This window comes from Formica exsecta, unplaced genomic scaffold (genome assembly GCF_003651465.1).
Source record: "Formica exsecta isolate Colony F162 unplaced genomic scaffold, ASM365146v1 scaffold59, whole genome shotgun sequence".
Taxonomy (NCBI): domain Eukaryota; kingdom Metazoa; phylum Arthropoda; class Insecta; order Hymenoptera; family Formicidae; genus Formica; species Formica exsecta.
Window position 1 is genome coordinate 613,144 of NW_021853174.1, and position 12,168 is coordinate 625,311.

The 12,168-nt window shown below is 40.9% G+C and overlaps 2 protein-coding genes across 3 annotated transcripts; one reads left to right on the forward strand and one right to left on the reverse strand.

Annotated features, from left to right (window-relative positions):
* The first annotated feature begins 212 nt into the window (after positions 1-212).
* On the forward strand, positions 213-1,647 carry LOC115242309 (peptidyl-tRNA hydrolase 2, mitochondrial-like). Of its 2 annotated transcripts, none has more exons than XM_029818517.1 (4): positions 213-374; positions 661-855; positions 955-1,140; positions 1,428-1,647. In XM_029818517.1, exons 2-4 carry the CDS (start codon positions 691-693, stop codon positions 1,608-1,610), a joined length of 534 nt encoding a protein of 177 aa, XP_029674377.1. In that variant the 5' UTR covers positions 213-374; positions 661-690; the 3' UTR covers positions 1,611-1,647. The 2 variants fall into 2 exon arrangements, with proteins under 2 accessions (XP_029674377.1, XP_029674378.1); XM_029818518.1 differs by having other exon boundaries at positions 214-489.
* An 11-nt stretch (positions 1,648-1,658) lies between these two features.
* On the reverse strand, positions 1,659-12,122 carry LOC115242308 (tetratricopeptide repeat protein 28). The gene is made up of 15 exons (XM_029818516.1): positions 11,445-12,122; positions 10,578-10,835; positions 10,085-10,487; positions 9,386-9,943; positions 8,938-9,233; positions 8,394-8,859; positions 7,751-8,158; positions 7,117-7,494; positions 6,162-6,942; positions 5,323-5,996; positions 4,724-5,226; positions 4,251-4,613; positions 3,908-4,145; positions 3,541-3,756; positions 1,659-3,355 (listed from the first exon to the last, which is right to left on the reverse strand). Exons 1-15 carry the CDS (start codon positions 11,466-11,468, stop codon positions 2,697-2,699), a joined length of 6,225 nt encoding a protein of 2,074 aa, XP_029674376.1. The 5' UTR covers positions 11,469-12,122; the 3' UTR covers positions 1,659-2,696.
* Between the last annotated feature and the right edge of the window lie 46 nt (positions 12,123-12,168).

Here is a 12,168-nt window from a genome sequence, read left to right on the forward strand (position 1 = left end):
CTTTCACTGTTACATTACATTTTGTAACACACACGCGTATTTGTAACACATACAATCATTTTCATTATTATACAATTATACAATTATCCCTAGGAAATAGGGAATAGCGCTACCCAACTAGTTTCGCGAACGTTAGCGCTAAACAGTGCTGATAGTGAATTCTTCGAACACACTCACTGTGTTAGAAGCGCAAAACTTTGTATATTCGTTAGTTTATGTCTATGAAAAAAAAATTACTGAGATCATCTGTGATCGAGATCGTGAGCACGTGAGATCTTGATTTTCAGTAACGAAATGTTATGTAGCTATTCTAAATATATATCAAAAGATATAAACAAATGCGTGACAGAAAAGATTTATGAAAATTCGTGAATGTGAGTTTGGATGAATTTTCTCTTTCTTCTATGTGAGCTTAAAATATGTCTACAAGTTCTGAAAACTGCTCGAAAATATTTACTTCGAAAAATACACGATATTTTTTAACAATACGTGAGATATTAAATATTTGTATGAATCGTAATATTTTGTAGATTATCTCTATTACTTTACAATGCTTTATAGGATTCTTTTACTTATCTAATATATTATTTACATTTCTTTGAATTATTATAAATAATGATCGTTCTTAATATTTTTTAACTTACATATAAACATTTACAGATTTTATCTTATCAGATATTAATAAAAGTCATGTACGACGTCACTGAGACAATTGTAGCCCAAGCTACAGATCCGAAAGTTGCTTTTATAGCTGCAACTGTCTTTGGTTATTGCTTGTTTAGATTTATGGGCATGATAAAAGACAGAAGTCATCAATTTTCAGAAGACTCTGAGGATGAAATGGATAATAATGCGGTAAAAATATCAATTCATCTTGTTATCAATTGCTTAAAAAAACTTCATTCAACTATTAATAATTTACAATATTTACAATTGCGTATTTTTTGTATATAGGTATATACTGACAAGTACGATAATTATAAGTTGATTCTAGTAATCAGAACAGATTTGAAAATGGGAAAGGGAAAAGTGGCAGCGCAATGTTCTCATGCTGCTGTTGCAGCATACAAGGCTGCCAGAAAACATCCAAAAATTTTGGAAGCTTGGGAAGAGTCTGGCCAAGCTAAAATCACCCTTAAGGTATTGTATCTAAATTAATAATAGATGCTGATGATTGATATAAAAGGAAATAAAGAGAGAAAGAATATATTTTCACAAAATATGATAAATCTGTATTTCTTCTATCTTATCAATTCAATATATTAAAAGAGTCACAATACGATCTGTATAGATTATGAGGTTTTAATAAAAAAAGAATGTCATTTGACATTGTGAATAAATATATTTAAATATACATACTTGAAATAAATATCTTTTCACACACCTTTTATACATATGTATGAAAAAAAAGATACTCTGATTTTCAGGTTGATAGTGAAGCTGCTCTTGTGGAAATAGCAAAGCAAGCTAAAGCCATAGGTCTGTTATCGAACATTGTACAAGATGCAGGACATACGCAAATAGCAGCAGGAAGTAAAACAGTGTGTGGGGTCGGACCTGGTCCAGCAAAATTGATAGATCAAGTAACTGGACATTTGAAGTTGTTTTAACTACTCATCAAATAAAAATCACGATCTTTTTATTATGTACTTTATGATTTTATATATATATATATATATATATATATATATTTATCTTTTATTTTTTATATCATCACACATATTATCTATTATTTAAATTATCAGTCTGTCGTTAAAATTTTCCAGTTCCTATATATGCAGAAAAATTAAACATGGTAAAAGTAATGTTAATATTTCAAATTTTTAATATTCATGTATGTATATATATTGAAAAAACTATTACATGATCTTTATTATCTCTCTGTGTCGCTTTGCAAAAAATAGAATTTTAAATTGATGTTCTTTTGAATAAGATATTTTCGTTGAAATATATACTCTTCTTTACAATTTTTAAACAAAAGAAGTATTGCAGCTTATCTCAAATTTCTCTTATAATTAACGTATAGAACATACTCGAGTGTGTACATTTCAAAATACTAATGTAGGTAAGTTGTTGTAAGTATACATAAGGTATACGATCTGAATTCTACTATCGCATTCTCTGCATAAAATTAACATGCATAATATTGTGTGAAATACGATAGTCGAGTTAGAGTTTGGATGTTGGTGCAGCTAAAGCTATCATAAACAAGCGAGTATTGATCATATGTGTTGAAGACTAATATGGAGAGGAATGAACTTTTTTAACTGATCAATGTATAAACTTCGTAGTCATCTTTTGCCTTATATAATAATTATAAACGTTTGGACGGATTACAATTAAAATTATACTTAAGCATATACTATCGTTTATTAACGAAATTATGTCATCCTCGTACGTATTAGAGCTCGTATTATTCCACGAGGTTCGATACGTACGAAAAACAAACATGTATGCAAAAATGCATCTAATGTATATTAAGGCATTTATGAGATGGTTAGTGTATTTTTCTACGAAGTGTTTAAGTTCGAATATGAAGACATATTGGCAAATACAAGTTAATATGCTCTTCGTTGATCGTTTACTGCCAGCGGCAGCAATCGGTTCTTCGATGTATATGTGTCTCCCATTCTTTGGTACCCAGTACTATATTCTTCCCGCATATAATTACGTTTTAATTTATAAATATAAATAATCTATACCGGTGGCGCGGGAGCCTTCCGAGGTATTTTATTCGAACTGGCGGCGCTGCATTGTGACTCGGCGATAGATCTACCGTCAGCCTCGTCTCTCCGGCAGAGCTCCGGCTCGTTTTGTATCCAATTCTGCGTTTGATTGTGACCCATCGCTTTCGCCGATTGCGACTCCTCGTTCTCGGTGGGCACGGTGCCTACTTCCTCCAGCAACTTCGACAAGGATGGCGCCAAACCTAATCCTAGATTTCGCTCGTGATACACCTCGGAGATCGTGGGCGTGAGCTCACGCGTCAGACTTGTCAGGGAGGTGGCCAGATTCCGCAAGTTTGGTGGATGCGTTTCTGTAGATTGTGTCGCATCAGTCTGCGGGTTGCAGATATCCTCGCTGGTCGCCGCAGAGTGCCGCAGTTTCCGCGATGAATTGGACGTTCCGACTTCCGTTCTCACGCTCAGCCTTTCCAGCATAGTGGCCGGCAGTGGCGGTAACGGCTGACGTCTCAATACAGTGGCGTGGCCGTTATCCCAATCTGTCACCGAACTGCTCGAGCTCGAGCCGGGTCTTAATGAGTTCTGATCAGAATAGAGATTCCGGATTCGCGTCTGATGATTCAAATTGAGCGCCACGGGAGGACTAGGTGTGAATGCTACGTCTGATTCACCTGGAACACATCAATACATTTAGAAAATTTCGATATTTTCGATTAATTTTTATATCAGATTCTTTTCTCGGATTATAAAGTTTTTTTAAATATTTATAATTTTTTAAATTATTTTTTAAATATTTAATAAATAGAAAGTTAACTTGCACGTGCTCTCTTTTGTAGCTTGAAATATTTATACATACCTCCACCATTTGGACACGGCTGTCGCGACGCTGGTATCAAGACATTCGGCGGTTCCATAGTTTTCCCGTCTGGTTCGCCACGATGTCGTACGTAACTTGTGAACGCTCCTCCCAGTCGAGGTCGTTCGACATTTTTCTCGGTATGAGCCACGGAAGCTAAACTTTCCATTGAACTGCTCGAATCTAAGCTAAGACTTTTCGGTGCTTCCTGTGTATCTGTAACACGTTACACGGATGTATATTATTGATCTATATTTATAATTAAAATTTCTTCTATTGTAAAAGTAAATATTATATTACATTAAATGTGTCAAATCGTTTTATTTATACGCTAATATATTGCATTGATATAAATTATTTAATTTACCAAACAATGCAAGAAGAGCTTGAAGAGCAAACTGGACGGCTCTACGCGAGGCTTGTTTGCCTGTTCTTAATGTCACTTCCGATTGTCCGACTTCCATCAAGTCGAAACCTAAGCTAGCAAACAGTTCATGCGATCCCGATGCTCTCCAAACGTATACAGGCAAAATAACTTCTTGTCCTTCCGTGGCACAACTGGCTCTTCTCATGGCAGCGATGACATCTTCTGCAGCTTCTGGTGCCTGTAAAATATTTCCAGCAATTGGAATCATTAAAAATTAAAAATATATATATTAAAAAATCATAAATAAAATAAATTTTTAAATATGATTAAAGTAAATCAGTACCTGTAAAAGCCTAGCTAAAGCATGCAACGATGATTGACCTAAGCCCAATAGAGCTTGCAAGCTGGCGCTGCATCTCGTCAGTCTCTCTTCGGGATCGCTTTGTGGGAAGAACACAGAGGACGGTATTCCGTTGCCGGCTGGCTCGAATCTGAATCCCACAGACATCAGAAGCTCTCGCCAACCGGTGGCCGCGCCCACCTTATTCTCAATACTGCGCTGAGTCGTATACATTGCGTTCTTCTGTCCGCGATGAATTCTCTGCAGTGATTTCTCCACTAGATGAAGTGTCACTCGCAGCGCGTCTCTACTTTGCTCGGGACCACCGCGCAGCAATTCTGCCAATGCCTGGCCCATGAGCGCAACCTGACGAAACAATAGAGAATGCAGCCGTTAAATGTCTCACACAATTAAAACCATAAAATACAAAACATCTAATCTAAAGGGAATACATTGTTAAATCAGATTTATTTTACCTTATTGGATAATCTCGCGTCTCCGCCAATGAGTAGCCAACCGGCCCAGTTAGCGGGATGAGCGAAATGTCTAGTATGCTGAACGGTCTGCATCGCTTCAGCCAGTGCACGCGATGCTCTCGCGCCTTGCAGCATCGCGCTATAGAAAGCCCGTAGCAGAATACTGCCGGCAGTTGGCGGTACCGCCCACATTCCTATCAGCACGCATTGCGCACCTGCATTTAACAGAGTCTTGGCGAGATTCTGTATACCGTCTGATGTAGCATTCGTGCACTCCACGTTATTCCAACCGTGACCTCTGGATACGACTACTAGACGAGCGGACATTTTCAATCTGAATAAATCCGCCTGACTTATGAGATATTCCGGTCTTTCGGATGGTTCCTCGCACTGATCGGGCGAAAACGCCAAGTTGCCGGTGTTCCAGAAGACCGGCACCGTCAAATGAACGCACTCCGCATCCGGTAGAGACCGTAGAACCGCCGATTTGGTAGCTTCGAGTCCTATTATGAGCAATAAGAGTGAAAAGTTTTTATCTTTCACAAAATTAGGAAACAATTAAAAAACTTTGTGTATATGTAGCAACAGTTGACACTAACCGGTCATCGCGCGGGCTTCCAACAATTCGGCGACTATCTCAGATTCAGTTTCGGTGGAAGCGACGCTCTCTGGCCAACTATACTCCTCTCGAATGTCCTCCGGTAGAACGGGATTTCCGACGACCAGCGCAGCCACAGTAGCACCACCTTCCAGTACAGGTGTCTTAGATCTTTTTCTGAGAGCTGCGAGAGATGGCACTACCAGCAACGAAAATCTCTCGCACAGATAATCTTCGCCCGGATTGGACTGTAAAGCCGGGAACGGTGTCAAGTAAAGCGACTTTTCCACCACCATGATTAGTTCCTTTCGCGGTGGCGGTAGCAGATCCTCGAACGGAGCAAGAAGAAGATCGTATAGCACTTGTATCGGTAACGGCGCCTGCCACGTAGGTCCTTTCGCGCCTCGTCCCCAACGTGCGCTTCCAGCGCGAGAGCTTACGGAACCGACGCTGAAGAGACTGCTTAAACTATAAGAACTGGCGTTCAAGTGATGACCCCTTGATGGAATCTTGGTGGATTCTTCGATGAGTTCATTGCTCTCGTCCAGGAGCGCTTCGCGCGCTTGAAGAACTCTTTTCTCTAGACCTACTCCGTCTTCCAAGGTTGCGGAGTGGAATCGTAACAATCCGCGTCCTGGTGCCAAGCACCATGCATGTAGTTCACATCCCACCTCGCTGAAATCATTTTGTTCAATCGTTTTTATCTTCTGAGAAACTCAAACAATAAAAAAACGCTTCGACAAATATTAAATACAATTTTAGATAATTACTTTAATTATAGATAATATTATATTTTACTTATGCTAAAAGTTAAGATATTTGTTTGCAAAAAGCTCGTACCTATAGTATAAAATAACCCCGCGCTGTCGATCAATGATCTCTGAATAATGAGCCGTATCATCCAGAGAATTACTCTTTGAACGTCTGGATCTTTCCGCCCAATTCAGAGCCTCTTCCGCTCGATTCAGGCTGATGAGTACTTTTTGCAACATTGTGTAAGTCTCTGATAGCAACTCCATTCGACTGAGTTGCCCGCAAGTAAGGGACACTGAAGTTCCGTCTAATGATTCTAACAAATTTGCGGCTTTTTCCAAGTGTTCCACGGAAATGCTTGCTTCTCCGGCTTCCCAGTGCACGAGACCAAGTCTGTGTCGCAATCTTGCGACTTCTTCCCTTCTGCCCAGACCCTCGGATAGAGACAGACCAGACTGCAGATAACTTAGAGCGCGAGGCAGATCGCCACATAGATGATGAAGTCTCCCCAAACTCGTGAAAGCCGCTGCACGAGCGGGTTGATCTCCCGCCGCAGCCGCTAAACTCAACGATTGTTCCTGCAATCTTATAGCTTCTTCGTATTGCCCTAAAGTCTCCTGAGTCACTCCTAGATTGGCGCAGGCGCGAGCTTGCAATCCGGCGGCATCCAGACCCTCAGCGATCGACAGTTCTAATTGATGATGGCGTAATGCGGAATTCGGATCGTCCATCAGAAGATGTACCGCTCCTAAACCGCTGGCTGCTTCGGCCTCGGCCGCTTTGTCACCCAATCCGCGAGCGAGGGCCAATTGGTGGGACAAACAACTGACGGCTTGCTCATGATTACCTAACGCGGCGTGTACCCTGCCTACAGATTAAATGTTAGAATCAGTTCGCACAATCAAGAAAGAGTTCGCGTGATTCGCATAGAAACATATATATTTACTATAAGAATATTTCTAATCTATTTTTAATCAGTATAATCTATTTTTTTCTAAGAACTTAAAATTATAACCTAATTTTAATTTTTATATTAATTTACCTAGATCCCCATAAGCAGCACCTCTCGCTTCGGGACTGTCCACTTCGTGAGCGGTCACTAATCTCTTTTCGAAACACACCAAAGCTTCCGGTAAGTTTCCGGTAGCCTCGCGAGCTCTTCCCAATCCTCTATACGCCCTCTCTTGATCTCTTATGCTTTTCAATTTCGTTGCGGCTGTCAGTTGTTGCTCGTGGCATTTGATAGCTTCTTCCAGATCTCCCAAGGCTTCGTAACAATCTCCTAAGTTTCCGAGTGCTCGAGTTTTATCGAGTAAAGCCGTACCGGTGATTAGCGGCTCCAAAGTTGCCAATTGCTGCTCGAAATAACCAATGGCATCCTCGTAATGTGCCATATTAAGTCTAGCTATACCCAAATTTCCTGTAATAAAAAGTGATAGTAAACGAAAAAATATTTTTAATCTTTCAATCTTCAAAATCAAATTTCTGAAAACTAAGCTTTAAATAAAAATGATTTTATTTCATATTATTGATTTATCTTCATGAGAATGAAGATAATGCATGAGAAGAGAGTTGCCTTCTTCACAATTCTAACACGATGCATTATATGTGTTTATTATTGTTAAATTTATTTTATGAGTGAAAAATTTTAAACGTTTATTTCAGACTTAAATTACCTAATGCTTGAGCTTCAACTCCGGAATCCGCTAGTTCCTTCGCTCTTTCCAACTGTTCTTGATAACATTTAACCGCGTGAGTGTACTGTCCTAGTGCCATGTGCACTGCGCCCAAATTACCGTGCGCCCTGCATTCGCCGCGCAAGTCGCCGGCTTCTTGCCTCAGAGTTAACTCTTGCGTATGAAAACCGAGTGCCTTGTCCAAGTTTTTCGTAGCTCGATGAGCGATTCCCAGTGCGCCATAGGCGGCCGCTTCCAGGCCGCGGTCAGCGGCTTGACGCGCCAAGTTTAATTGACGTTGATGCATCTTGATAGCTTCCTCTGCTTCTCCCATGCGTAGTAAACAGTCGCCCATATTTCCCAGAGCGCGAAACTTGCCGGCCAGATGCTTGGTCATGTGCGCGATCGCTGATATCAAACGATTAACGGTTACTCAATTATAATTATTGCTCTAATGTTTGAATATATATATAATATCAACATATTTTTTATCATTAAATAAATGTCTTTTATTTTTCGTTTATATATACTATAGTATTCTTATTTTGTTTATAGTATATTCTCTCCTACAAACTTTTAATAGTTTTAATAGAAAAATTTATTGGAGAGGATATTGTAAGGGATGTATTAGCACAAGTTTTACCCAAATAATATTTCTGGCATTCCAGAGCGGTGTCTAAGTTTTCCAGCGCCAGGTGAGCCAATCCTAGATTACAGTAAGCTCTTCCCATTCCAGATTTATCCTGCAAGTCCTTCGCTAGCGCTAAATCCTGATCGTAGTATCTCACTGCTTCTCGATGATTTCCCAGGCAATAGTGAGCGTATCCCAGAAAGTGGCACGCCTTAGCTTCTCCCTCCACATCGTGCAACTCTTGCGACAGCATGAGATAATGCTCGTAATAGGGCACTGCCTCCTCGAATTTGCCGCGCGAGGAAAGGCAATTGGCGAGATTTAACAATGCGCACGCTTCGCCAGCTGTGTCTTTCAGTTCGCGCGCTATGGCCAAGTGAGCTCGGTAATGTCTCAATGCCGCCTCGTGACCTTGCACAGCTTGATAGGCGACTGCCAAGTTTCCGTGCGTGCTAGCTTCCGAGCTACGGTCGTTAACCTGAGTATAAATCAAGAATACGATGAATTTAATACATAGTTTTCTAACGATAATACCATTTATTTTCAAGAGTCTTACCTCTTTGCTTATCGTCAACTCTTGCTTATGGTACTTGATAGCCTGTTCATAGTAACCTAAAGCATTGTAAGCGTTGCCGATGTTACCATAGGCTCTACCCATACCGGCTTTGTCCCCTAATGATCTCGCGATTCCCAAGTGCGCCTGATGTAATTTTAAAGCAGCATCGTGTTCGCCAAGCAATTGATATACTATGCCCAGATTGCTGCAAGCTCGTCCCTCAGCTATCTTATCTTTCGTGACCAACGCGACGTCGAGCTGTCTCTGATGCCAAAGCTTGGCTTGCCCCAGATCGCCTATATTAATAAAATTATGTTTTATACGCATAAATAGAAATAAGTACTAAAAGATATATACGAAATCATATAATAATATATTACAGTACAATAATAATACAGAGCTTTATAAGTAACAGTACTATTATTATTATTATTATTATTATTATTACCTGCACATCTAGCGGCATGGCCCAATCCCGCGTACGCCCTGGTCTCTATAGCCCTGTCGCCGAGTTCTTGCGCTATTCTTAGAACGTTTTCGTGATAAGTCATCGCTTGTCCGAAATTTCTACGATAATGATGAGACGACCCCAAATTACTAAAAGCCCTTGCCTCTTCCACACGATCACCTAGCCGTCTGGCTATCCTCAGATGCTGCGTGTGACAATCGACAGCGCTTTCGAATTCACCCATCGCCAAGTAGACTGCTCCTACATTGCCAATCTCGCGAGCCTCCTGCAGTCGATCGCCCATCTGTTTCACCAATTGTACGCACTGCTTGTGAGAGGCTAGAGCGTTCGGCAAATCGCCGATCGCCGTGTACACGTGTCCCAGACTGGTCAATGCCGAAGCCGCCGCCTGCGTATCCTTGCACTTCATAGCCAGAACAAGTTGATACCTGTGAGCCGTTAAAGCCTCTTTGAAGCTACCTTTGCTGAAATAAGCGGAACCCAGGTTTCCGTGGGCCCTGCACTCGCCCTGCGTGTCTCCTAAAGAGCGTGCCACTCCTGAAAGTTTTTATCACACACACACACATTAATAAAAAAAAGTCTTATTTTATCTTTACAAGAAAAAGAATAACGAATTAAAGTCAGTGTAAAAAATCTACATTAGATTACTTGCAGTATCTTATTGTTACTTTTGCTTACCCAAATCTTGTTGCATATAATTTATCGCCTTGTCCAAAGAGTTCAACGCCCAATACGCGCTAGATAGAGCGGAAAATACGGATCCCCTTAATTTCAAGCTACATGAACCGATTGTGAGAGCAGCCTCGAGCACGCCAGCAGCTGCTCTGTATTGTCCAGCTCCGAGTAACTCTTGGCCGACAACCGATATGACGACAAACGGGGATTCGTCGAGCTTCATCGCGCGCAGCTGTTGAAACGTTGGCTCTAAGGTCGGTCGTAACGGAGACTTTAGAGACGCTTCTACTAGGCCGGATAATAATTGATGATTGGACGCGTCATGAGCTAATCCCGTGCTAAAAGCAACGAGCGCCTCTCCATGACGTCCTAGACATTGCAGGGCAACTCCTTGCCGATAGTACGCCTGATCGTAAAATGGTTGTTACAGGTGTGTAATGTATAAAAAAATGTGTAATGTATAACAGCAGAAACGAAAAAGAGAGAGGATATATACCTTTGGCCATTGTGGGCTCAATTCGGTGGCTCTGACAGCGTCCTGCAACGCGGCTGCAAATAATCCCATTTTGAGCCTCGCAGCTGATCTGTTTGAATATAATACATGACTGAGGGGATCCAAGGCGAGGGCTTCCGTATACAATGTTGCAGCAAGTGCGTAATCTCCATTCTGGCATGCCGCATTACTCCTGCGCACCGTTTCCAAGAATAGTACCCTGGATCCAGCGGCCAAGGCCGACGTACCTTCGGGATCCACCTAAGTACCATGAAATAATGACAGTTTTATGTCAAGAAATCTTTTCCTTCTTTTATCAGTGGATACAATTAAGATATCTGTATATATAAGTAAAGATATCTGCGTTTATAAAAAAATCACATATAAAAAAACTATAAAACTTTAAAAAGGAAAGTTCACTCTGATAAGAGCAGTAATAAAGCAGTAATGGATGTTTAATATGTAACATAAAATCAATAACATAAATATAACTTTCTCTTTAGAAAAAATTCTCTAAACTAAACTGAAAAATAAAGAAGATAATATCAGATACATTTTCATGCTCCATATTATTTATAAATAATAATATATGTATATAAACAATTTCTTATTTATTAGAAAAGATAAGAAATAAAATTAATATATTAACTAATGTGAAAAAATATAATATTTATTGTATATAAAGTAAAATAAATTATACATATAAATTAAAAACATTGGTTTTAATAGATATGTATAAATCAAACTAACTCGAATCCAACAAAAAAATAATCAAAACATTATATAATAAGAAATATATAACGTACGAGAATAAGATACTGACCCGAGATCGGGCCCAAAATCGCAGGACGATAGAAAATTCATCATTACCTCAGAGATATCCCTATGAGACATTGTTTAAGACGAGCTAGTAGCATCCTCTGGCATGGGCATCATCTGCAACGCGGCGAGCTGGCGTGAAAAACAGGCCCCGGATTTTGAATGTGCGACCCTTTTCTCTCTCTTTCTCCCTCTCTCTCTCTCTTTCTCTCTTTCGCGATAGGACTTATCTTGGCGCCTTCCCTCGACGTTGGCTTGTTGTATTTTGTATCTCGCAAACTAACACTTAACCCGTTACATTGTTTCACTACGAGCAGCAATAAAGGAGGTAGGAGGTTTCTTTTCGCTAGAACGGGCAAATGGGACCGATTAATAAAAAAGGAGGGAGGCAGGCGTCTTAGGGGGGCACCCACTGCATTCCTCAGGCACAGCCATCTTGGAATGTGACCCCGGGTCCCCCCGTTGGGCCCAAAGCGGGGCCGGCACTGCTGCCTGCCCGGCTGTTTGCTCCTTCTATACTGCGTCCCTCTCTGTTTCTCTCTCTCTCCCTCATCGGGCCCCACTGGTGGACCCTCGGCGCGGAGGCGCGGAGCCGTGTTGCCCACTTGCTCTGCAACACTATCATCAGCATACGCGTCCGCGCGCACATACATATACATATGTAAAGAGGCGGGCCACGCGCGCGAAGATACTGGGGCCCGCGATGAGCGTGCCCCGATTGCGTGCAACAGCAGCAACATCCGCTAATGTTAAACGCATTAATCGCCCCCCACCC